Below are 27,656 nucleotides of genomic sequence, written 5' to 3'. Positions count from 1 at the left end.
CTCCATTCATAAATATTTTTGTATAAAACAAGCACTGTAAAATTCTGTACTTGGCACTTTATTCTGATTTGCTAAATAGCAGTTTGTACATATAAAGATATTAAAAGCAGAAAAGTAAGCAAAACTATCTGCATACAATTGTAGATGAACTATAAACTATTTATCTATCATTAACAGTAATTCACCGAGTGTGAAAGGCTTTGATACTTCCTAATATGTTAAACTACTCTAAAAAAAAGAAATATGTTTTCCTTTCTGACTGCACAGGTCTAGAATCAATGCCATGCAATAATTAAAATCACAAGAATGAATATTTAAAACTATATATGCTTCAAATTCACAATCATAAAACACTCAAAGGAAACAAAAATGCAGCAAACTCTGGGAATGGATGATTATCAGGTTTTGTTAGATATAAAGGATACCATTAGCAAATGTTATACATCTTAGTAGGGGTAATTACACAAACCAGTGTTCCTAGTAGGAAGCATCAAAATGTGGAATCACCCCTAATGTACATTTTTATAAATGAAATTTAAAAGAAATTGTTGTAAAATGTTATGCAAATTCTTACTGGAATAATTACAATGGATATTGTACATATAGTTTAAGAATAAAAATATACAGTGCATTTATATGCTTTTTTTTACATAAAGTTGTATACAGAATATAAATCGTTTTTGTCCAGTTGAAATAATTCATCCTATGGGTCATTCAAGAGAAGTTTTGACAAAGTTAATAAAGGTGAAAATGTTCTCTGTTTCCAGTGAAAACTCAGCATCTTGCAGTTACTGCTCCAGGTTCCAGCAGCATTCAACAGTCTTCGGTCATCGATTTATTCATTTTTTTCCCAGATACTGGTACAAATGAACCAGTTATTAGGCTGCACATCTCACCCTGGTCAGCATATATTTCTGATATAGAAATAACGACAGGTGTGTTTATTTTGACTTTTCCAATTAGAAGTTGACATATTTGTCAATTTTGGGATGGAGGTGGTGAAGAGATGGAAAAAGGATGGAAAGTAATAATTTATCCAATAAAATATTACAATGTTAAATCCCTACGATTGCTTATAATAGCAGCAAATTTACCAATAATTAAAACAAATTCATTAATTTGTAGCCTCAGTTAGCACATTGTTCAATGAAGTGTCATGGCAATTAATCAATGCAACTACATTTAATGTCAGTCAGATTTACACATTAAGAAGTTCAATGGGTGGTGGCCTTAAAGGGATTCTTCCTAGCGTGAACTTCTTTGCTTCAAATTCTTGTAGGTCATCTGCTGAGAGCGCAGTCCGTGGTGTATACAACTTATCATATCCACTGACTGAATTATTGCTTAAAGAAATATTTTGGGACTGAGATACTGACACTGCAGTGCTCCCAAAAACATTTGTTGTTGTTGTTACATTGCCCCCAAAAGCATTTGTTGTTGTTGTTACAGTGCTTCCAAATGCTGAGGGTGTCGGTGCACAGGTAGATGCAGAACTCCCAAACCCAGTGGGAGCTGTTGTTGAGTTGCTTCCAAATGGAGCAGAACTTCCAAACACAGAGGTACCAGGAGTAGGACCGGTTGTGGAAATACCAAATGCACCAGAGGCTGAAGCTGAAGTGGAAGCGGGAGCTCCAAATGTAGATGTGTTTCCAAATACAGAAGAGGAAGAAGCTGGTTTGGTTTCAAATCCTGACAGAGGAGGAACCAGAGGTGTTGAGGAGCTTCCAAACCCTGATGATGCTGTGGTATTGCTTAATCCAGCACTGGGTTTGAAACTAAATGTGTTGGTGTTTACAGAGCTGGAGGCAAAACCTTTGGAAAGAAACAAATCTAAGTAAGATGCATAGTTTCCATAAACCACCAGGGAAATAGTTCTCACAAATCAGATACAAGCGCACAATTACTATTCATTAGTGTTAAATTGGCTTGGGAACCCAAGCAAGGGAAAAATTAGGGTGTTTCAGAAATTCAAGTTTCAGAGGTTTTATTTACTTTAACAATACTTGCTGCAGTTCACTCAATTAGTCTAAAATCTTCCCTTTTCTTAAACAATTAAGAACCACTCACAGATGGTGAATTAAGCCCTCCAGTACAGCACTAAGATGAGTAACCTAATCTACAATTGCAAAGAACTGAATGATAAAATTTTATATACGTAAACAGAGGTGTAATCTGTTATAGCTTTGATAAGAGGTGGATAAATATTTTTAAATATATTTTATAAACATGTATAGGAAATAAAACTGAATGAATAGCTTTGAGCAATGCCACATAAGGGATGGGACCTACTTCTCTGTTGTAAAATTCTATTCTATACTTCCACTGTAAATTAGTTTACTCGTGTTAGCACTGTTAAGCTTTGGAGCACCGATGAGTAAATTGATATGGAGGCTCTCTTTCTCGAGCAAACAATTAACTGAACGCTAATATCCACATTACAATCCATTTATAATTCTTTAACGTCTTGGTTTAATCTACCCTGATCTCCTTGAAATATATTCTTCCCATCAGGGGTCACACAGTTTGGTGCCAAGTCCTTATATACAAGAGGCATTTCCCCTTTGTCATATATCAACACGAAGCAGCACAGATTCAGGATAGGCCCTCACACAACTCCAAACACCACAGGCCCCTTGTATTAGGTTATTTTTAAAATTTTACTGCAAAAATATTATTGCATTGCTTAAGGGTTTAACTGTGACTCTATTGTTTTTTAGTACAACAAACTTCTTAAAAAACATTTACTCAAAGCAGATTAAAGAAGCATTAGCTTGGTGACCAGAGACATACATCAATTTTCTGGCTTTTTAAGCAAGTGACAGCCTGTAAAAAGACACAGGAAATAAATTACCACCATCACTTTTCAGCAATTAAAAAAACCAGAGGGATTTCCATTTTAGAGAAGTACATTTATATTTCGTACTTTCCTATAGGAATTGCACATTAACACTTACCTGATGAGCCAAAAGTTGAAATTTGCATCCCACCAAATCCTGTTGCAGGTTTCTGTTGGTTAGGTTTCCTCAATTCAGTACTCTGGAGAAGCAGAGAAAGAAAACACAGGTTATATTTTAGAAGTTCCTAAAATAGAAGAAATCATTATAACAGACTCCACTTGTGCTGTAGTGGGGAACTGCTGGCAGCAGGTCAATTATTTTCCTATACATCACAGTGCAGGCAATTGGATATTACGAAAGGACAGAGTTATAAAAATTAGCACATAGGTTAGTAATAAGCCAACAAAAACATGGGTAATCTATTAGCTGCTTGATTATTGATTATCCAGCCTCTATTAATGATGCTTGTGTAAAGATCTAACATGAAATGAGTTTGCAGGTCCAACTCAATTCCAGTGGTTAAGCAGCCTGAAGAATGAGCCTCTCAATTCAGTAGAAGGCTAAAAACCATGAAAGGTCATTGTTATGACACAGCAGTTGGTAAATGCTGAGTTGTTTAAATCCCAGAGGGAAGCTTGAACAACTGTCATAACCTATATTTTCAATTGGTATGTTTGAGATGCAGCTCTGAATTCATAAATAAAACCACCAAACCTCAAGAGATCTTTTTTATATAAAACTAAATTAAAGATTTATTAACTTAGCAACAAATTAAACACATACACAAGTCTACAAATTAGTATCATAATAACTGCTAAATAAATCTTCAAATTAATCACTCCCAGGTAAATCTTCACTAAGGCAACAATAACCCATAGACTTTAAACAGACACCAGGCAAAGCACATTTGACTGTACAAATTCAAAATGAGTTTCCTTTCAATTTGGTTCCTTTGCAGTTGTAGGTTTACAGGCTAGTTAGATCTTACATGCCTCTGCCCTGCACACACAAAACTCCTTTCTGTTTATACCTAGCTTCCCCTTGGAATGTAAATTTTCCATTGTATCCTAGGCTTTTAACGTCACATCTTTTAACAATAACATTTTCATCTCACTCATTTTATTAGTAATATAAACACATTGCTTGGTGTCTCCCAGCTAGGTGCAAGATTTTACCCATTCTTCTGAATGGTTTATTCAACAAATGCAAATGTACTCTTTACCTTCTAACTAATTTACATTTATCTAATTAACAATTCAAAACTGCCATACATCAAAGCACCCAGGCTAGCTGGCTTTAATCTAATTAAGTCACACACAGGGCAAAATTTTTACTGCGGTGGGCGGGTGCGCGCCCGACCTGCTCAAGGGTAAAATGACGCGCGTTGACTTCGGGCGAGTACCCCGACGTCAACACGCAGTCACGCGATATTTTGGCCGGTAGGCGTCCGCGGGAATCAGCAGCGCGACCGCTGATAATTAAAAGGCCTGTTAAAGCCATTAAAGTCGTAATTAACTTACATTTTTCGCTGCTCGTCCAACCTTACAGTTGGCGGGCAGGCGAAAAGGCCAAGCTGCCTTTGCACTTTTTAGGAAATCTCATCCACTGGCGGGATGAGGTTTCCAAAAGCAAATAAAAATAAAATAAAAATTTTAAGACTTAATTCATAACATGCCCTTGCTCATGTGACTCTGTCACATGAAGGGACATGTTTTACAACATTTTATGTGCCTTTGTTTATTTTGAAAACTCTTCACCTTCCTGAGGCAGCTCTGCACATAGCTTATGTGCAAGTGTGCACTTGCACGCATTTCATGCTAAGCGGGTCTTAATTGGCCCGCCAGCGTGAAATCACAGTCCAGCCAAGATCGTGGGCAGTGCTTGGCTTCCTGACCACCCCTGCCGAGCCTGCCCGACAAGGGCTAAGTTCTGCCCATAGACACACACCTACCACAATTTCAATTTAAAAATAATTTCCAATAACATTATGGATATTAATACCACTTCATGACAGTCATAAAGTGATGCATGTGGGAAGTAAAAAGCTCACAATACGGTGGTTGGGAAACCTCTTCTAAGGGTGGGAATACAGCAGAATCTACACAGTAGACAGGAGTTTAACTCTGCATTTGGCCCATGCAATATCAGACCCAGGAACAGTCAGTGTGTGAGAAAAGCAGAAAAATGTTCCATTACACAATAGTGAGTGTTTGTATCTTGATGCGAAAAAGAGTAGAGAGTTGATTATTCCAAACTAGGAAAGCAATGATTTCGTACTTCAATGTGCTAATCATAAAATAGTTAAAAGTACGCTCATTCATCTAAGCCACATATGAAAAGTTCCTGATCCCAGCACAATTGTTAGACATGAAACACTTTTCCACTGGAAGAAAGGGAATTTTTTTTCTTCTCAACTTTGCTTTGAGAGCAGTTGATTAACTCAGTATTAGATTAATTTGATATGAATTGTAATTATCTACATATATACACCTCATCTACAAAGAAGAATGTATTGATTAAAAATACCTTTTAAGGGACCAAATCTGCTAGTGACCAGATCATCTCCAGTATTAGAAAGTCTACTTCTGCTTATAATTTGACTAATCCCAGTAATTTGTTTTATAGTTAACAAGCTCAAATATGGTACCATACGATTATCACGTTGGTAGAAGGTGAAGTAGATAGACCTTGGTCTTTTACTGTCAAGCAATTCCTATGTACTTATGCTTCTAAAATTCATCTTGTTAAATAACTTTAGAACATTGAAGAGGAATCGTGCAAAACAAAGTTAAATTCTATTGATATACCTTTAAAATTGGCTGGGCTGAACGGTCTCTTTCTGTGCCATAACTTTTCTATGGTTCTAACTCGAAAATAACCCATTTATGCCTACTCTTGACTTCCTGTTGGTTAGCCAATCCTCTATCCATGCTAATACGTTACCTCCTACGCCATGAGCTCTTATTTTGTGTAATGACCTTTGATGTGGCACCTTGTCAAATGCCTTCTGAAAATCTAAGTACATTCAGCCCATCGTGTCTGCACTGGCCATAAAAGTCAAAATAAAAAAACTAGCTGCCCATTCTAATTCCACCTTCCAGCACCCGGTCCGTAGCCTTGCAGGTTACAGCACTTTAAGTGCAGCTCCAGGTACCTTTTAAATGAATTGCGGGTTTCTCAATCCACAGGTTCCTCTTTATCCACGTTGCTTATTATTTCCTCAAAGAACTCCAATAAATTAGTCAAATGCGATTTCCCTTTCACAAAAACATGTTGACTCTGCCCAATTGCATTTAGATTTTCTAAGTGCCCTATATCCTCCTCAATAATACAAACATATGAATTAGGAGGAGTAGGCTACTCAACCCTTCGAGCCTGCTCCACCATTCAACAGGAACATGGCTGATCTGATTTCAACCTCAACCCAACATTCCTGCCTATGCCTGATAACCTTTCACCCCCTTGTTAATCAAGAATCCATCTACCTCTGCTTTAAAAATATTCAAAGACTCTGCTTCCACTGTCTTTTGAGGAGGAGAGTTCCAAAAACTCAGGGCCCTCAGAAAAAATTTCTCCGCATCTCTCTCTTAAATGAGCGACTCATTTTTAATCAGTGACTCCTCATTTTAGATTCTCCCACAGGACGAAATATCCTTTCCACATCGGCCCCGTCAGGACCACTCAGGGTCTTTAAGGTTTCAATCAAGCCGCCCCTTACTCTTCTAAACTCCAGTGGTTACAAGCCTAACCTGTCCAACCTTTCCTCATAAAACAATCCACCCAATCCTGGTATTAGTCTAGTAAACCTTCTCTGAACTGCTTCTAATGCATTTACATCCTTCCTTAAATAAGGAGACCAGTACTGTACATAGTATTGCAAATGTGGTCTCACCAGTGTCCCATACAACTGAAGCATAAGCTTCCTACTTTTGTAATCAATTCCCTTCACAATAAATGATAACATTCTATTAGCTTTCCTAATTGCTTGCTGTACCTGCATTTGAGCCTTTTGTGATTCATGCACTAGGACACCCAGATCTTTCTGAATCTCAGAGCTCTACAATTTCACACCATTTAGATAATATGTTTTTCGTTTTGTTCTTCCTGCCAAAATGGACAATTTCACATTTGCTCACATTATAATCTTTGCTCACTTACTTAACCTATGTCCCTTTGTAGCCTCCTTATGCCCTCTTCACAACTTAACTTTCCTACCTATCTTTGTATCGTCAGCAAATTCAGCAACCATACCTTCAGTCTTAATAATATATAATAGAATAATAGATTCCAGCAATTTCCCTACAACAGACGTTAAGCCGACTGGCCTTAAGTCTCCTGCTTTCTGTCTCCCTCCTTTCTTGAATAGAGGAGTTACATTCGCTATTTTCCAATTTGATGGGACCTTTCCAGAATCTAGGGAATTTTGGAAAATTAAAACCAATGCATCTACTATCTCAGAAGCCACTTCTTTTAAGACTATAGAATAAAGTCCATTAGGGTCTGGGGACATGTCAGCTTTTAGTTCTAATAATTTTCTCAGTACCCTTTCCCTAGTGATTGTAAATGTTTTAAATTCCTCCCTTCCTTTCACCTCCTGATTCACAATTATTTCTGGGATGTTACTTCTATGCTCTACAGTGAAGACAGATATAAAATACATTTTCAATTCATCTGTTATTTCCTTAATTTCCAATACTAATTTTACATTCTCACTCTCTAGAGGACCAACACTCACTTTACTTACTCTTTTCCTTTTTAAATACCTGTAGAAACTCTTGCTATCTGTTTTTATATGTCTAGCTAGCTTCCTCCCGTACTCTAATTTCTCCCTCCTTATTAATCTTTTAGTTATTCATTGCTGTTCTTTATATTCTGTCCAATCTTCTGACATACCACTCATCTTTGCACAATTATACACTGACTTCAAGAAAACTTACATGCCAAACCAATTGGTAGCATTTCCACCTATCAAAAAGATCTAGGTTCAAGACCCACCCTAAGATTTAAGCATATAATCTAGGTTTACACTCTAGCAGTGAGCAAGTACTGCATTATTAGAGGTGCTATCCTTTGAATGAGGCAGTGCCTGCTCCAAGTAGATGTTAAAAAGTACCACTGGCATTACAGTAAGTTCCCACTTAACGTTGACTGAGTCAACATTGTTTCGTTTCAATGTCATTCATGAAATAGGAACTATATATCTGTTTAATGTTGCAACATTCACTATAATGTCATTTGTCACAGACTTCCTGTTCTGTGGCCTGTACATCCCATAAGAAATAGGAACAGGGGTAGACCATTCGGCCCCTCGAGCCTGTCCGCCATTCAATAAGATCATGGCTGATCTTCTTGTATTTCAATTTCCACATTCCCATCTAACCCCGATAACCTTTGATTCCCTTGCCTAACAAGAATCTATCTACCTCTGCCTTTAAAATATTCAATGACCCCGCCTCCACCACCTTCTGAGGCAGAGAGTTCCAAAGTCGCACAACCCTCAGAAAAAAATTCTCATTTCTGCCCTAAAAGGGCGACCCCTAATTTTAAAACAGTGCCCCCCCGTGTTCTGGGCTCACCCACAAGCGTCCTTTCGACGTCCACCTGGTCAAGGCCGTTCAGGATCTTGTATACTTCAATCAAATCACCCCTCACTCTTCTAAACTACAGTGGAAACAAGCCCAGTCTGTCCAACCTTCCCTCAAAAGACAGCCCACTCATTCCAGGTATCAATCTAGTAAACCTCCTTTAAACCGCCTCCAATGCATCCAAGGAAGCTGGAAACTAAATATTCAGGGGTATGTGACTTTTCAAAAGGACAGGCAGGAAGGAAAGGGTGGTGGGGTAGCTTTGTTCGTACGAGATGGAATAACTACGATAGCAAGAAATGATCTTGGATCAGAAGATGTGGAATCCACATGGGCGGAGGTAAGAAATAACAAGGGGAAGTAGACACTGGTGGGAGTAGTCTACAGGCCCCCTAACAGTTGCTATGCTGTAGGACAGAGGATAAATCAGGAGATGAGGGCATGTAAAAAAAAGCAGTATATTAATCATGGGTGACTTTAATCTTCATGTAGATTGGGAAAATCAAATTGGCAGAGGTAGCCATGAGCAAGATTTCATAGTGTGTATTCGGGACAGTTTCCCAGGACAATATGTTGTGGATCTAACCAGGGTATTTTGGATCTGGTAATGTGTAATGAGGCAGGTTTAATAATTGGGCTCAGAGTAAAAGATCCCGTCGGAAACAGTGACCATAACATAGTGGAATTTAGCATTCAGTTTGAGAGTGAGAAACTTAGTTCGGAAACAGCTGTGCTAAACTTTAATAAGGGTAATTACAAAGGAATGAGGGCAGAGTTGGCTGGGAAAGGAGAAAAGACGGTTGATGAACAATGGCAGATATGTAAGAAAATAGTTCCTGACTCACAACAAAGATATATCCCAGTGAGGAAGAAGGATTGTAGCAAGGGGATAAACCAACCATAGTTAACCAAGGAAGTTAAGGATAGTATCAAAGTGAAAGAAAAAACATACAATGTGGCAAAGATTAGTGGTAAGCCAGAGGATTGGGAAAGTTTTAAAAAGCAACAGAAGATGACCAAAAAATATAAGGAGGGAGAAAATAAACTTTGAGGGTAAACTAGCAAGTAATATAAAAATGGACAGTAAGAGTTTCTTTAAATATATAAGGAAGAGAAAGGTCAAAGTCAATATAGGCCCCTTAGGGAATGAGGCTGGGGAAATAATAACGGGGAATCAGGAAATGGCAGAGGAGTTGAATAAATACTTTGCATCAGTCTTCATGGTAGAAGACACTAATAGCATTACCATAAGTACTAAATAATCATGGGGCAAAAACTGGGTGGGGGGGGGGCGGGGGAGGAAATAAATACAATAACTATCACTAGAGAAAAAGTACTAGGGAAACTAACAGGGTTAAAGGCCAGTAAGTCACCTGGACCTGATGGGTTGCATCCTAGGATATTAAGGATGCACTGGTAGTAATCTTCCAAGTATCCTTAGATTCTGGAAAAGTCCCAGAGGATTGGAAAACTGCCAATGTAACACCCTTATTCAAAAAGGGAGGGAGACAAAAACAGGTCAGTTAGCTTAATGTCTGTCATTGGAAAAATGTTAGAGTCTATTATAAAGAATGTAATAACAAAGCATTTAGAAGTGCATAATATAATCAAGCAGAGTCAGCATGGCTTCATGAAGGGGAAATCATGCCTGACAAATTTATTATAATTCTTTGAGGAGGTAACAAGCAGGATAAAGGGGAAACCAGTAGATGTAATATATTTGGATTTCCAAAAGGCGTTTGATACTCTTTCGAGTTATCAACAGTCACAGATTGCAACTCTTTTCGAGTACAATCACAGTTCTTGGTTTCCGGGAGTGGGACATGAACCCACAACCCTCTGATTCAAAGGCGAGGGTGCTATGAAGGTACCACACATGAAGCTACTTAATAAGATAATAGCCCATGATGTTGGGGGTAGATTAGCCTGGATAGAGGACTGGCTAACTAATAGAAGACAAAGAGTTGGGATACAGGGGGCATTTTTAGGATGGCAACCTGTAACTACTGGAGTGCTACAGAGATCAGTGCTGGGGAAACAATTATTTACAATATATATTAATGACTTGGAGGGAAATGAATGTACTACCGCCAAATTTGCGGATGATACAAAAATAGGTGGGAAGGCAAGTGGTGAGGATGACACAACGAGTCTAGAGGGATAGAGACAGGTTAAGAGAGTGGGCAAAAACGTGGCAGATGGAATATAATGTGGGAAAATGTGAGGTTATGCACTTTGGCAGGAAGAATAGAGGAGCTGAATATTACTTAAATGGAGAAAGGCTGAAGAAAGCTGGAGCACAGAGGGATTTGGGGGTCCTCGTGCATGAATCTCAAAAAGCTAGCATACATGTTCAGCAGGTAATAGGCAAGGCAAATGGAATGAAGCATAAAAATAGGGAAGTCTTGCTAAAACTATACAAGGCACTAGTTAGACCACACCTAGAGTACCGTGAACAATTTTGGTTCCCTTATCTAAGGAACGATATACTAGCATTGGAGGCAGTCGAGAGAAGGTTCACTAGGTTGATCCCGGGGTTTTTCTTTTGAGGAGCGGTTGAGTAGGTTGGGCCTGTACTCATCGGAGAAGAATGAGAGGCGACCTTATTAAAACATATAAGATTCTTAGGGGGCTTGACAGGGTAGATGCTGAGAGGTCGTTTCCCCTGTGGGAGAGTCTAGGGTCAGAGGATATTAAGGAGGTGCCCATATAAAACAGAGATGAGGAGAAATTTCTTCTCTCAGAGGGTGGTCAATCTGTGGAATTGTTTACCGCAGAGAGCTGTAAAGGCTGGGTCGTTAAGTATATTCAAGGTTGAGATGGACAGATTTTTAATCAGTAAGGGAATCAAGGGTTATGGGGAAAAGGCAGGAAAGTGGAGTTGAGGATTATCAGATCAGCCATGATCTCATAGAATGGCGGAGCAGACTAGATGGGCCAAATGGCCTACTTCTGCTCCTACGTCTTATGTCCTTTAAATTAGGAGACCAAAACTGCACACAGTTTTGAGGTGCGGTCTCCCCAACACCAAGTATAACTGAAGCATAACATTTTTACTTTCATGTTCAATCCCTCTCATAATAAAGGATAGCATTCATTAGCCTTAACTACTTGCTGTACTTGCATACTAACTTTTTGTGACTCATGTACTAGAACACCTAGATCCCACTGCACCTCAGAATTATGCAGCTGTTCTCCATTGAAGTAATACTCTGCTTTTTAGTTCTTCCTGCCAAAGTGAGCAACTTCACATTTTCCCACATTAAAATCCATTTGCCAGGTCTTTGCCCACTCACTCAACCTATCTATATCCCACATCTGCAAATGGCAAATTCTGGCATTTTCCCTAGCGCTGTTGGGGTCAGTGCACCACTACTGGGGACTTTTTTAGCTTTGTCCTCTTCCCCCTCACTCCTGTTCCAGCTCTCAGCATTCACTGAAGCCCTGGGGCATCTTCAATCACTCTCTGCACTGATGAACTTCTGCCACTAGATGGAGCCTGGTCAATCTGAAATCAGGCAGTTGTTTTCCGCCAACTCCAGCATGATGCCACCACCAAACACATCTTCCCTTCACCGCCTCCCCGGCGGCATTCCGTAGGGATCGTTCCCTCCGGGACACCCTGGTCCACTCCTCCACCACCCTCTACTCCTCAACCCCCACCTATGGCACCTCCCCATGCCCACGCAGAAGATGCAACACCTGCCCCTTCACTTCCTCTCTCCTCACCGTCCAAGGGCCCAAACACTCCTTTCAAGTGAAGCAGCATTTCACTTGCATTTCCCCTAACTTAGTCTACTGCATTCGTTGCTCCCAATGCGGTCTCCTCTACATTGGAGAGACCAAACGTAAACTGGGCGACCGCTTTGCAGAACACCTGCGGTCTGTCCGCAAGAAAGACCCAAACCTCCCTGTCGCTTGCCATTTTAACACTCCACCCTGCTCTCATGCCCACATGTCTGTCCTTGGTTTGCTGCATTGTTCCAGTGAAGCCCAGCGCAAACTGGAGGAACAGCACCTCATCTTCCGACTAGGCACTTTACAGCCTTCCGGGCTGAATATTGAATTCAACAACTTTAGATCTTGAACTCCCTCCCCCATCCCCACCCCCTTTCCGTTTCTTCCCCATCCCTTTTGTTTTTTCCAATAATTTATATAGATTTTTCTTTTCCCACCTATTTCCATTATTTTTAAATCTATAACTGTAATGCCCTGTCAGTCTTTCCACCCCACCCCCACTAGAGCTGTACCTTGAGTGTCCTGCCATCCATTCTTAATTAGCACATTCTCTTAGATAATATCACCACCTTTTACACATCTTTGTTCCTTTGTCTGTGACATCTTTTGATTATCTGCTCCTATCACTGCTTGCTTGTCCATACAACCCCCCCCCCCCCCCGCCCCACAAACTTCTCTCCCCCCACCTTAAACCAGCTTATATTTCACCCCTCTCCTAACTTTACTCAGTTCTACTGAAGGGTCATGAGGACTCGAAACGTCAACTCTTTTCTTCTCCGCCGATGCTGCCAGACCTGCTGAGTTTTTCCAGGTAATTCTGTTTTTGTTTTGGTGAGTGCATATTTTTTACATTTATATACATAAGATATACGGCACAGAAACAGGCCATTTAGCTCAACCAGTCGACTTGCGCCTTCTCCCATCTTTCCTCATCTAAATGTATCAATATAACCATTATTCCCTTCTCCCTCATATGCTTGTCTGACTTCCCCTTAAACGTTTCTCTGCTATACACTTCAACCATTCCCTGTGGTAACAAGCTCCACATTCTCACCCCTCTTTGGGTAGAGAAGTTTCTTCTGAATTCCCTGTTGGGTTTCTTGATAACTCTCTTATATTGATGGCCTCTAGTTACGTTCTTCTCCACAAGAGGAAACATCCTCTCTGTAACAACTCTATCAAAACCTTTCCGAATCTTAAAGATCTCTATTAGGTCCCCTCCTCAGCCTCCTTTTTACAAGAGAAAAGGGACGCAGCCTATCAATCCTTTCCTGATATGTATGCTCACGCATACATAGAAAATAGCAGCAGTAGGCCATTCAGCCCTTTGAGCCTGCTCTGCCATTCATTATGATCATGGCTGATCATCCAACTCACTAGCCTGCTCCCGCTTTCTCCCCATATCCTTTGATCCCTTTCGCCCCAAGAGCTATATCTAACTCCTTCTTGAAAACATACAATGTTTTGGCCTCAACTACTTTCTGTGGTAACGAATTCCACAGGCTCACCACTCACTCGGTGAAGATATTTCTCCTCATCTCAGCCCTAAATGGTCTACCCCATATCCTCAGACTGTGACCCCTGGTTCTGGACTCCCCCACCCTCGAGAACATCCTTTCTGCATCTACCCTATCTAGTCCTGTTAGAATTTTATAGGTTTCTATGAGATCCCCCATCATTCTTCAGAACTCCAGCAAATATAATCCTAACCGACTCAATCTCTCCTCATATGTCAGTCCCACCATCCCAGGAATCAGTCGGGTAAACCTTCGCTGCATTCCCTCTATAGCAAGAGCATCCCTTCTCAGATAAGGAGACCAAAACTGCACAGTGTTCCAGGTGTGGTCTCACCAAGGCCCTGTACAATTGCAGCAAGGCATCTCTATTCCTGTACTCAAATCCTCTGGCTATGAAGGCCAACATACCATTTGCCTTCTTTACCGCCTGCTGCACCTGCATGCTTACCTTCAGCGACTGGTGTACGAGGACACCCAGGTATCTGGTATCATTTAGTATACTTCTGGTATCATTCATGTAAATCTTCTCTGCAGCCTCTCCAGACCCTATATATCCTTTTTATAATATGGAAACCAACTGACCACTCAAGTTAACGTAAAAGATTCCACGGCACAATTTGAAGAAGTGTTCTTCTAGAGTCCTGACCAATATTTATCCCTCAACCAACAATGCTAAAACAGGTTAAGGGATCACGTACTTCATTCCTGTCTGTATGACCTTGCCACGCACAAACTGACTCTTGTTTTCCTACATTACAACGGTAATGCAAAAGTACTTAAACGGCTACAAGACATTTTGTCACATCCTAAAGTCTTCAAAGGTGTTTTGTAAATACAAGTCCTTTCCTGGATAGCTAAAATAAAAATAGGCCAAGTGGCTTCCTGAACCATAATTATCTAATTATTTGATTCCAATGTAATCAGGCTACTCTTTGAAATTTGAATTGAATTGACTCTGGACAGTGAGACTCATTGCCCATTTGGAAATTCACTGCGGGTACATTGGTCACTCACTAAAAATTGCATATGATCACAAAGAAATATTACATCAACACCAAACAAACCAAAAACAATAATCACAAGTTTCACAATCAACTTCACAAATGCACCAATATCACTGTCTCACAGGAGAAATGCCCAAAAGCCGTAGAAAAACTTGAAGAAAGCAAGCTGAAATGATGAGCAATGTAATATCCAAAGTCGCTGCAGTGCAGCACCATTTTAATCACACAACATTAGGCATACTGCAGCTTGACATTTGACACTGTCACATTTACAGCAGCCTCACAACATCAAACATACATCAGACTCAGTGCCAAACACACGTCAAGTCCCCATCCTGAATGCACAATGGGTTCACACTGCTCAATGCTGAAGCTCCTGCCCACCCCTCCACATTCCCACAACTCCCAGGAGGCGAGCAGCAATATGATCCAGTCCCAGGTATAGCAGCTCCATGGCGGCAGCTCGGAATATACAGGTGCCACCCTCCTTCATCATTTTGATGATGAAGCCTTTCTTCTTGTTGAGAACCATCTCAAAACAGTGCCCTGTTGCTCCACCTTGGCTGGTTCCTGGAGCTGATCCCTTCCTGCTGTCTCGTACTCATCCTTGCTCTTGTAACTGGCTCCTTGTTCCTCAGGCCCAGGGATGCCAGACACTGGAATCCCAATGGCTGGAACTCCAGGGCCCCGACCCGTGGAGGAGGTAAAGGTAGAGGGGAAGGTCCTCAGATTTTAATAAAACGTAGGTGGTCTTTGCTGCATTAGTGCACATTGCCTTATGTTACAGGTCTCTTTTTCTCTTTCCCATACTCACAGTACTCAACTCTTTAGTTTCCAAGATGTGAAAAGTTCAACACAAGGTTACACTCTTCACACTGAGATTGCTCTTCATCGTGTTGTGTGGCACTACCACCATGCTAAATGGGATAGATTTCAAACAGATCTAGCAACTCAAGACTGGGCATCCATGAGGTGCTGTGGGCCAGTAGCAGCAGCAGAATTGTACTCAACCACAATGTGTAACCACATGGCCCAGCATATCTCCCATTCTACCATAACCACCAAACCAGGGGATCAACCTTGATTCAATGAAGAGTGCAGGACGGCATGCCAGGGGCAGCACCAGGCATACCTAAAAATGAGGTGTCAACCTGGTGAAGCTACAACACAGGGCTACTTGCGTGCCAAATAGTACAAGCAGCAAGTGATAGACAGAGCTAAGCGATCCCATAACCAATGGATCAGATCTAAGCTGTGCAGTCCTGCCACATCCAGTCGTGAATGGTGGTGGACAATTAAACAACTCATTGAAGGAGGAGGCTCCACAAATATCCCCATCCTCAAAGATGGGGGAAGCCCAGCTCATCAATGTAAAAGAAAAGGCTGAAGCAGCATTTGCAATCTTCATCCAGAAGTACCAAGTGGATGATCCATCTCAGCTCCTCTGGAGGTCCCCAGCATCACAGATGCCAGTCTTCAGCCAATTTGATTCACTCCATGTGACATCAAGAAACGGCCAAAGGCACTGGATACTGCAAAGGCTATGGGCCCTGACAATATTCCAGCAATAGTATTGAAGACTTGTGCTCCAGAACCTGCTGCATCCCTAGCCAAGTCGTTCCAGTATAGCTACAACATTGGCATCTACCCGGCAATGTGGAAAATTGCTCAGGTATGTCCTATACACACAAAGCAGGACAAATCCAACCCGGCCGCCGCCCCATCAGCCTACTCTCAATCATCAGTAATGTGATGGAAGGGGTCGTCAACAGTGCTATCAAGCAGCACTTGCTTAGCAATAATCTGCTCACTGGTGCACAGTTTGGGTTCTGTCAGGCCCACTCAGCTCCTGACCTCATTACAACCTTGCTTCAAACGTGGTCAAAAGAGCTGAACTCCAGAGGTAAGGTGAGTGTGACTGGCCTCAACATCAAGGCAGCATCTGACAGTGTGTGGCATCAAGGAACTCTAGCAAAACTGGAGTCAATGGGAATTGGGGGGGAAGCTCTCCGCTGGTTGGAGTCATACCTAGCACAAAGGAAGATGGTTGTGGTTGTTGGAGATCAATCATTTGTTTCAGGACATCACTGCAGGAGTTCCCCAGGGTAGTATCCTAGGCTCAACCATCTTCAGCTGCTTCATCAATGACCTTCCTTCCATCATAAGGTCAGAATTGAGGATGCTTGCTGATGATTGCACAATGTTCAGCATCATTCATGACTCCTCAGGTACTGAAGCAGTCCACGTCCAAATGCAGCAAGACATGGGCAATATCCAGGCTTGGGGTGACAAGTACCATTCACGCCAGGCAATGACCATCTCCAACAAGCGAAAATCACCCCATGACATTCAATGACATTACCACCCTGAATCCTCCACTATCAACATCCTGAGGGTTACCATTGAGCAGAAATGGAATTGGACTAGCCATATTAGTACTGTGGCTACAACAGCAGGTCAGAGTCTAGGGCCCGGATTTTCTGGCCCCATCGCGAGGAAGGCAATGCCACAGCTAGAAGTCCATTGATTTGCGGCGGGCACAGAAAATCCCGCCGTAGGAATCCTGCAGTGAGCAACTAACCTCCAGACTCCCCAAAACCTGCCCACCATCCACAAGGCACAAGTCAGGAATATGATGTAACACTCTGCACTTGCCTGGATGAGTGCAGCTCCAACAACACTCAAGAATCTCGGCACCATCCAGGCCAAAGCAGCCCACTTGATTGGCAACCCATACACAAACATTCACGCCCTCCACCATCAACGCACAGTGGCAGCAGTGTGCACCATCAACATGATGCAGTGCAGCAACTCACTAAGCCTCCTTCGACAGTACCTTCCAAACTCACAATCACTACCATCTGGAAGGACAAGAGCAGCAGACACATGGGAACACCACCACCACCTGGGAGTTTCCCTCCAAGCCACTCACCATCCTGACTTGGAAATATATCGCTGTTCCTTCACTGTCACTGGGTCAAACTCACGGAGATCCCTCCCTAACAGCACTGCGGGTGTACCTACACCACATGGACTGCAGTGGTTCAAGAAGACAGCTCACCACCACCTTCTCAAGGGCAATTAGGGATGGGCAATAAATGCTGGCCTAGCCAGTGACACCCACATCCCATGAATGAATATTAAAAAAAAGTCTGTCAAGCTTGGTCTATAATCTAAAATCGGCCCCACGCAATAATCTCAACAGTCTCATTGTTGGCTATGTTTACTAATGTTACTGGAAAGAAGATGGCAAACTCAGCCAGTTGTTAAATGTCTGCACTTTACTTACAAAACAGTGTCACCTAGTGCCTTTGTTTCTTTAAAATTACATATGATTCGTACATTTTTTTAGGCCCAAATGTTAACCATATTTCTATGCATCAGTACCTTTTTTTACCTTCACTATAATATAACCGATCAAAAGCACTAAGTGCCTGATGACAACATTGCCCTAGTCTTTCTAATCTCGTAATTATTTTATACATTCCCCCTTATCTTTCCTGTGAGCTACATCCTCAAAAAAAACTCTCAGATTTTTGTCAAATGCAATTTCCCTATCAAAAAACAACGTTGATTCTGCCTAAATCCATTAAGAGTTTCCAAGTGTCTTTTTACTCTGTCCTTAATAATAGATTCTAGTATTTTCTGGTTACTGATGACAGGAAATCTGGCCCAAAGTTCCTTCTCTCTCCCTCCTTTATTGAACAGTGGGGTGACATTTGCTATCATGGGGGGCATTCCAGAATCTAGAGAATGTTGGAAGACTAAATGCAATGCATCCACTATCTCTGCAAATCTCTCCTTTAAAACCCTAGGATGTAGACCATTAGGTCAAGGGGATTTTTCCATTATTTTTTATACTAATATTAACTACTTCTTAGTTCGTCATTCTCATTAGACACTTGGTTCTCCACTTTTACCAGCATGGTCTTTGCGTCTTCTACTGTGAAGACAGATACAAAATATTTGTTTAACAGCTCTGTGATTTCCCCATTATAATTTCTCCTGCCTTTTTCTCTAAGGGACCAAATTTACTTTCTCTAGTCTCTTTTTATTACATATAAGAGCTCTTAAAATCTGTTTTCATATTTCTTGCTAATTTCTCATTCTATTTTTTTCCTCTTCATTAATGTATGGTACAATACTCAAACTTGTGCATTGTTTTTTCCGGGTGCAAAATGTCCAAAAGAATGCAATTCTAGTTTTAACATTCCCATAGGAATCAATGATTTACTGAGAACTGTTTCACGTAAAGTTGCAATTTAAGATACACAACTACAACTTTTAAGTGAAGATTCACTGTATTTGAACACTGAATTCTCCTAGTATCCTGGCTAATATTTCTACTTTATTAAGCACCATTACAAACTTATTAACTAGTCATTCAGCTCATCACTATTTGAGAAATCTTGCTGTAAAACTACATTTGTCTGCATAACAGCGACGCCATTTCAAAACAATTAACCATATGTGATGTGAGTCCTTTTTGAAAGGCATGATCAAGTGTTATATAAACACAATGACCTGGATTTTACAGTTGGCAGTAAATGAATGGTGCTTGTCATTTAATGCAGTCCACTTTGTGGGCTTTTATACTGCAATTTGCGATTAGAGTTAAAACAACGTTGCCTCTTCGACAGAGAATCTGGGGCCTGTGTGAGTCAATTCCTCAGCCAGATTGAATCCTTACTGAGATAGAGTCCAAAGCAGGAAATGTAAGTTAGAAGAGTCAATTCAATGTAAAATCTTGAACAGGAAGGAAAATAGAGAACAGAAAGATGGTATTAAGGGAGATAAGCGACACGAAGTAAAAATAAAATTATTTTTCCAAAATTCATTAAAATCTGAAGGGGGTAAGGCTCCACATTAGCCTTAATTTTCAGTGTCAGAGAGATTGTTTGGCAGCAGTTAAGGCTTACAATGCGGTTAAAAATTCACATGCACTTCAATGCAAAAGCCCTAACATTTTCTGACATGTTTAGTGTGATAAATAGTGGATAAGTACCACAATTCATGCACTTCCATGTCTATGAATGCTGCATTTCTTGGAAAGATACTGTTGGAGCAAAGCTTGTGAGAAGCAGGGTAACTCAGACAGCCACTTCCTGATTTCCATGTTCAATTGCACATGTGCAGGCACCAGAAGTTGCTTTGATCTACTCCATACTAAACAACGAGGTTGATAACCTCCGCATTAATTCTCCTGCAAAATCCAGGCCAATCTTAACATTTTAATATGACAAACTAAATTAATCCACAGTTTTTTGTGTACACAACATTTTTCCTGACAGATTATTTAACTTTACACATGCAAATTTTGATTGTCTTTTCCTGATCACAGCTTACCATTGAACTTCTTACAGATGAATTTGGCTTCTTTATTTCAAGCATTCTGTTTCTCTGTTGATTTGATAACTGTTGAATGGAGTCAGCCTGCATCAAATTTCAGAAAATTAATGAGCATTTCAGAGTAACAATTAGAAACTTAATACATATCACTTATTGAATTATGAAACAGTTGTATTATTACTACTGTTTAGATTCAGTGACTGACAATGTGAGCGCATGTTTTCTTCTTCAGCTGCAATATTTGAACCATTTTTACTTTACGTTGATTTAATTAATCACTATTGTTTCAAGGAAAAGTAAATTGATATACATACAGCTCAAAACATTAAGCGCATCTAAAACAAAAACAGAATTACCTGGAAAAACTCAGCAGGTCTGGCAGCATCGGTGGAGAAGAAAACAGTTGACGTTTCGAGTCCTCATGACTCTTCGGCAGAACTGAAGTATAGTTAGCAGAGAGGTGAAATATAATCTGGTCTAAGGTGGGGGGCAGGGGGAGAGAGAAATTGAGGGTGGGGTGGTTGTAGGGATAAGCAAGCAGTGATAGGATCTCTCCCCCCGCCCCCCACCTTAGACCAGCTTATATTTCACCTCTCTCCTAACTATACTTCAGTTCTGCCGAAGGGTCATGAGGACTCGAAACGTCAACTGTTTTCTTCTCCACCGATGCTGCCAGACCTGCTGAGTTTTTCCAGGTAATTCTGTTTTTGTTTTGGATTTCCAGCATCCGCAGTAGCTTTTAGCTTTTTGTTTTTATTAAGCTCATCTACTTAGTCAATATGTCATTCTGTAAAATTTTGATGCAGTGTCATTCAAGACAACTATTAACCAGAACTTCTCAATAAGTTCAAAATACAAAGTTAGATTGTTTAGTTTAATTTATGCTCTTGTAATCCATGAAAATAGAAGTGACATTATTTTATTTCTTAATTATTAATCATTCATAATGCAGTGACTTGTCGTGGCCTGAATTCTCAGATCATATACAACAATGAAACTAACAAGCATCTTGAAAAAGAACAGCTCAGATTGAAATAATTGCAGATTAAAATTTACTAAAAGGTTATAGTTCAATTCACTTAAACCCTCCCATGACTCAGGATGGTGAGTGTGCTCTTATGTCAGTCTTAGATCAGTAGAACATATTATAATTAGAAAATATGAAGAATTTGGAGCAAGTTAGTAATAGTAACATGGCATGTCAATAGCTAGAATAATGGTGCACATCACCAATTTTGGTGTTGCAGGAAATTTGAGGCCTTGTGCACCCAATCATGATGATTAAAATTAATGCAAATTTATTTCAATTAATTTACAGCGGAGAAGAAAATGTGACATTTCAAATGATAGCACATTTACATCTTTACAGATTAGGAAAGTGAAAGTGTCTTCACATCAACAAGCAAGTTACAGGTTACACCATTCTCCCTTTAATTGTGGCAACCAAATTGCAACTACCAACTATCAATAAATCCGTCAAAACCAGAATTTGTCTTTCCTTTTAAAAAAAGGGTTTGGAGATGTTAGCTATGACGATCTTTCAACAAGTGAACTAAGACAGGAATTTAAAATGATACATCATTGAAGGATTAAATTCACATTCGAAGACCATAACTTGAGTAGGCTACTACTGTGCAATGATTGTAGACTCAGCTGAAGGGTCAGCAGTCTCCTTTTTGTTTTATCAGAATATAGAGGTAGAAGAAAAACTTAAATTGGGTGAGCTTGTTTGACTGAATAGTCCTATGCCTCCGCTTCATATCCGAAAAATTACAATCCAGGAACTATAAAAATGATTTCAAAAGCATATAGTTCTTACATAGTTTTGTAAGCTGCCTCCCGTCCTACTGTTATAGTATTCCATTCGCAATTCTTCAGGGGAGATGTCCACAAGACCTTCAGAGGAATAAAACACATATAGTGCCTTCTTAGGTAAGATCATTAAACGTACCCAATGAATTCTCTTGAGTCTTTTACTGCATCAACAAATTTTTACTAGATGGCTTTGGTTTGGAGATGCAAGTTTTTAAAAAAGAGAGAAAACAAAGGTAAAGTATAAATGAAAAAAGACAACATGCTGGGATAAACTGATTTCAGAAAAAACGAAAGACAGAAGTAGAACCAGCCTCATACCTGAGACACAAGCATATTCTTTGGCAACAGAATAGCAGGAAAATATCCATTGGCCAGAGATTTCCCATGCTTCAATGTCTTTTCTTACGATTTCTCTGCAATAAATTGAGAACAATAAGACATACATATTTACGCAAAATAATCAGTAGCTACTATACAGTGAATGCCACCAAAATCTCCTCCTTGTCGTGAGTTGCAGTGGTCAAATAGCCTAGCAACACTCATGTGCAAAGTAGGCACCTGAGTGGCAATTTAGAAACACCAAAGGAACAGTATGCCAGCAGCAGCCAATTTCTTCAGTAAAGCACAGGCAGAAAATTAGCAAAGGATATGGCACATCATGGTCATTGATAAGGCATCTAACTGTAGTTTAAAGATTATGTCACACATCATCTTACAATAAAACTGATCAATATAAAATACTTTACAACTAGAGCTATATGTAAACTAATGTACAATATTATCTTTTATTAAATTTTAAATGTTTTACCTTGCTTAAAGCTAAATGTTTAAGCAATCTTATTCCAATTTGTAATTTACTTGAAATAAAGTGTAAAATAATTAAAGTGTATGTTATTGAAGAAACCATTAAGCTGCAGACAAGAGTAATGCGGACTGATTCAATCCTTTCCTCACAAGGTCACGTTTCACAGCTGCTCAATTTCACCCAACTGCAGAGATTAAGTCAAGGAAGAAATCTTGCAAATGTACTACTCACCAACAGCCATATAAGGCACAGCATTCTCCAAATTAACACTGGCAATACCCGAATCCAACCTTACTTAACTCTTAACAAAAATTCCAACTTCAGCCTTTGATTCCATTTCCCTTCCTGGATATTTGCTCAAACCAAGCCCGACAGTGCACAACTTTGGTGTTCTGGCTGACCTTGAATTCCTCTTCAAACTCCATAACCTATCCATCACTAAGACTATCTATTTCCAAAGCTATGCCTCAACCCTCATCTGCAATCTACTATAACCCAATGTGTCAGCTCACACCCAACTTCTTTGCATAATTCCCTTTCCCGCACCACCTTTAGTGAAACTTCAGCCATTGGCCCTAGATTCAAACTACTTATCTAAACCTCTCTGCCTTCCTAGCATAAAACAAACAATTGCACTCACAATAAATTTTCCACATCACGATCTTGATCATCACTGGAGAGAGTTGTAAACCTATTATGCAGAAAGCTTCCAGAACTCGAAGGTGCTTTCTTCCCGGTGTCTCCAGATCCAAATCCTCTTCTGTCAACATCCCTGCCACCACCTCCCCATGTTGCCGGTCTGTAGAAATTTGATGGCTGGATATAACTAGATTGATGTTTTTGGAACTGATTTCCCCAGGTTCCTCTGTAAGCTGCAAATGCACCAAGAATGGATTGAATTTAATATCCAAATGCTGAGTCAGATAACTTGAGAAAATACTATCAAATGCAATAGTTAAACATTTATCTCGGTTACACAGAATTGAAATACCCTTGTAATTGTACAATTTTTCAAACTGCTGAATGCAAGTCATTCAATAATCAAGTTTAAATAAATACAATTTTACAATTGAAAAAGAGTCATACGGACTTGAAATGTTAACTCTGTTTTTCTCTCCACAGATGCTGCCTGCTGAGTTTTTCCAGCATTTTCTGTTTTACAATTTACAATTTTACAATTATTATATTCAACACATCTAATAAGCTAGAAATTCACCATTTAAAAAATGACATGCCTGTCAGAACTACTGGAAAATGCACAAGATCAAAACATTTTGCTGCAACAACAATGATAATTCATGATTGACCTGAATATTGACACAAAAACACACAAATTTCCTGAAATCCTTTAATATATTGAAGTTACTCAGCATAAATGGGAAGTAAACAGAGCCTTTCTAAAACTGAATTTCTCCATTCCTTGGCACAACCAAGATCAGGAATTTCACACAGGTTCCATTTTGTGGCTATTATGCAAAAACATGTTTCATTCTTTTAAACAGATTAACAAAAAAGTTAAAAATCATAAATAATTCATGATAGAGCAATTGCATAGGAATATGTACTTATAATGTAAAAGAGCAGCTGGAAAAGAATGAAATACAAAAACCCTCTAAAAACAAATCAATAAATTTAATTAAAGCTCATTTCAGTTCTCCAAATTTGTGCCCACTTGTAACTTTTCCCAATGAATTGAAAGCTTCAAATTAAAACAAGCCTCCTGTTATGTGTCATGGTGATAACAGTAATAATGAGCAATATGTGATCGCTGGGACTCAATTCACGTGAAGAAAATTAAATATTTTTTTCTTCTCCAATCAGTTCGTCTCTTCTCCTCCCAGCTACGTACCCCATTACTTCACTCTTCCCACATTCATGTCACCACTCTCTTCTTAGCAGTCCGCTCAGTGGCCCCTTCATTGTAACCCAGCCCCTTCTAAATGGGTTTGGGTACAGATCACTTAGGGTCGCAGGACAGGCTCAAGAGGCTTAATGGTGGACTCCTGTTTCTATTTTCCCCTGTTCACATAATTTTCTCTTTTCATAATTTTCCCTATCCAGTTCCCTCATGCTCCATTCCCCAGCCTTCCCACATTCCTCTACCCCCTCAAATGCAGCCCCAGCCTCAGTTATCCTCAACTCCTCGATCTCTCCCTCAAACCCCTCCCCCTCAGCCCCTCAGCGTCCCCTCCCTCAGCCACATCACTCAGATCCCCCCTCACTCCCCCTCCCTCCGCCCCCTCCCTCCCTCAGCCCTGCCCCCCTCCCTCAGCCCCCCTCGCTCTCCCTCCCTCAGCCCCCACCCCCCTCGCTCTCCCTCCCCCAGTCCCCCCTCCCCCCTCGCTCTCCCTCCCCCAGTCCCCCCCTCCCCCCTCGCTCTCCCTCCCCCAGTCCCCCCCTCCCCCAGTCCCCCCCTCCCCCCTCGCTCTCCCTCCCCCAGTCCCCCCTCACTCTCCCTCCCCCAGTCCCCCCTCCCCCCTCGCTCTCCCTCCCCCAGTCCCCCCTCCCCCCTCGCTCTTGCTCCCCCAGTCCCCCCCTCCCCCCTTGCTCTCCCTCCCCCAGTCCCCCCTCCCCCCTCGCTCTCCCTCCCCCAGTCCCCCCTCCCCCCTCGCTCTCGCTCCCCCAGTCCCCCCCTCCCCCTTGCTCTCGCTCCCCCAGTCCCCCCCTCCCCCCTCGCTCTCCCTCCCCCAGTCCCCCCTCCCCCCTCGCTCTCCCTCCCCCAGTCCCCCCTCCCCCTCGCTCTCCCTCCCCCAGTCCCCCCCTCCCCCTCGCTCTCCCTCCCCCAGTCCCCCCCTCCCCCCTCGCTCTCCCTCCCCCAGTCCCTCCTCCCCCTCGCTCTCCCTCCCCCAGCCCCCCTTCCTCCCCCAGCCCCCCTCGCTCTCCCTCCCCCAGCCCCCCTCGCTCTCCCTCCCTCAGCCCCCTCCCTCAGCCCTGTCCCCCCTCCCTCCGCCCCCTCCCCCTCCCTCCGCCCCCTCCCCCTCCCTCCCTCAGCCCTGCCCCCCCTCCCTCAGCCCCCCTCCCCCCTCGCTCTCCCTCCCTCAGCCCACCTCCCCCCTCGCTCTCCCTCCCTCAGCCCCCACCCCCCTCGCTCTCCCTCCCTCAGCCCCCCTCCCCCCTCGCTCTCCCTCCCTCAGCCCCCACCCCCCCTCGCTCTCCCTCCCTCAGCCCCCCTCCCCCCTCGCTCTCCCTCCCTCAGCCCCCACCCCCCCTCGCTCTCCCTCCCTCGGCCCCCCTCCCCCCTCGCTCTCCCTCCCCCAGTCCCCCCTCCCCCCTCGCTCTCCCTCCCCCAGTCCCCCCTCCCCCCTCGCTCTCCCTCCCCCAGTCCCCCCTCCCCCCTCGCTCTCCCTCCCCCAGTCCCCCCTCCCCCCTCGCTCTCCCTCCCCCAGTCCCCCCTCCCCCCTCGCTCTCCCTCCCCCAGTCCCCCCTCCCCCCTCGCTCTCCCTCCCCCAGTCCCCCCTCCCCCCTCGCTCTCCCTCCCCCAGTCCCCCCTCCCCCCTCGCTCTCCCTCCCCCAGTCCCCCCTCCCCCCTCGCTCTCCCTCCCCCAGTCTCCCCCCTCGCTCTCCCTCCCCCAGTCCCCCCTCCCCCCTCGCTCTCCCTCCCCCAGTCCCCCCCCTCGCTCTCCCTCCCCCAGTCCTCCCCTCCCCCAGTCCCCCCCTCCCCCAGCCCCCCTCGCTCTCCCTCCCCCAGCCCCCCTCGCTCTCCCTCCCCCAGCCCCCCTCGCTCTCCCTCCCCCAGCCCCCCTCGCTCTCCCTCCCCCAGCCCCCCTCGCTCTCCCTCCCCCAGCCCCCCTCGCTCTCCCTCCCCCAGCCCCCCTCGCTCTCCCTCCCCCAGCCCCCCTCGCTCTCCCTCCCCCAGCCCCCCTCGCTCTCCCTCCCCCAGCCCCCCTCGCTCTCCCTCCCCCAGCCCCCCTCGCTCTCCCTCCCCCAGCCCCCCTCGCTCTCCCTCCCCCAGCCCCCCTCGCTCTCCCTCCCCCAGCCCCCCTCGCTCTCCCTCCCCCAGCCCCCCTCGCTCTCCCTCCCCCAGCCCCCCTCGCTCTCCCTCCCCCAGCCCCCCTCGCTCTCCCTCCCCCAGCCCCCTCCCCCCTCGCTCTCCCTCCCCCAGCCCCCTCGCTCTCCCTCCCCCAGCCCCCTCCCCCCTCGCTCTCCCTCCCCCTCGCTCTCCCTCCCCCTCGCTCTCCCTCCCCCTCGCTCTCCCTCCCCCCCTCCCCCTCGCTCCCCCTCCCCCAGCCACCTCCCCCCTCGCTCCCCCTCCCCCCTCGCTCTCCCTCCCCCCTCGCTCCCCCTCCCCCCTCGCTCTCCCTCCCCCCTCGCTCCCCCTCCCCCCTCGCTCCCCCTCCCCCCTCGCTCTCCCTCCCCCCTCCCCCCTCGCTCCCCCTCCCCCCTCGCTCTCCCTCCCCCCTCGCTCTCCCTCCCCCCTCCCCCCTCGCTCTCCCTCCCCCCTCCCCCCTCGCTCTCCCTCCCCCCTCCCCCCTCGCTCTCCCTCCCCCCTCCCCCCTCGCTCTCCCTCCCCCCTCGCTCTCCCTCCCCCCTCCCCCCTCGCTCTCCCTCCCTCAGCCCCCCTCTTACCTGTGTTGGGTTGTGCCCGCCCGGCACCTCGTGGATGTTCATTCCAACAGTTGTCCCCGAAGCGGCAGCGACCCTCCAGGAAGTACTTGCACACCGGCATGCTGGCTATCTCAGGGCCAACTCTCCGACGTTACTGCGGCTTCTACGATATTGCCCCACACTTGCAGCCGCCTGCGAGGTCGGTGCCTGGAGCCGGCGCGGTCTCACTGACGAGGCCAGAGGGAGGGAGACACTGCGCTTTGTTGATAGCTGGAAAATGGACCTCTGAACCTAGACTGCCAACTTCATTAGCGTAGAGCAGTTTGGGATTTGATTTAAAATTAGAACATGCACGATCATGAAACTTTCCGTTTGAGTTTAAATTTCAAAATTGAAAAACTTCTGCAGTTCTGCGACGAATGGATCGCAAATTGGTGGCGCGCGTTGATGACGTCAGGGCG

The 27,656-nt window shown here is 43.5% G+C and overlaps 1 protein-coding gene across 1 annotated transcript; it reads right to left on the bottom strand.

Moving 5' to 3' along the window:
* Nucleotides 1-42: 42 nt before the first annotated feature.
* LOC144678877 (nucleoporin NUP42-like) lies at nucleotides 43-27,656 on the bottom strand. The gene is made up of 7 exons (XM_078538878.1): nucleotides 27,217-27,656; nucleotides 23,291-23,522; nucleotides 22,164-22,258; nucleotides 21,850-21,926; nucleotides 20,028-20,114; nucleotides 2,955-3,036; nucleotides 43-1,812 (listed from the first exon to the last, which is right to left on the bottom strand). The coding sequence occupies exons 1-7, from the start codon at nucleotides 27,314-27,316 to the stop codon at nucleotides 1,199-1,201; spliced, it is 1,287 nt and encodes a 428-aa protein (XP_078395004.1). The 5' UTR covers nucleotides 27,317-27,656; the 3' UTR covers nucleotides 43-1,198.

Source organism: Cetorhinus maximus, chromosome 3 (assembly GCF_964194155.1).
Source record: "Cetorhinus maximus chromosome 3, sCetMax3.hap1.1, whole genome shotgun sequence".
In the NCBI taxonomy this organism is placed as follows: domain Eukaryota; kingdom Metazoa; phylum Chordata; class Chondrichthyes; order Lamniformes; family Cetorhinidae; genus Cetorhinus; species Cetorhinus maximus.
The sequence above is the reverse complement of the archived record's forward strand: the minus strand, read 5'-3'. Positions and strand labels throughout refer to the sequence as shown.

Excerpts from the sequence above, each read along its gene's own strand:
- LOC144678877 (XM_078538878.1), bottom strand. The coding sequence starts at position 27,316 with ATGCCGGTGTGCAAGTACTTCCTGGAGGGTCGCTGCCGCTTCGGGGAC. Across the intron at positions 21,927-22,163 it reads AGAATATGCTTGTGTCTCAG|GTCTTGTGGACATCTCCCCT; the intron begins GTATGAGGCTGG and ends ATTCCTCTGAAG. Across the intron at positions 20,115-21,849 it reads GAGGCAGCTTACAAAACTAT|GCTGACTCCATTCAACAGTT; the intron begins GTAAGAACTATA and ends AATTTGATGCAG.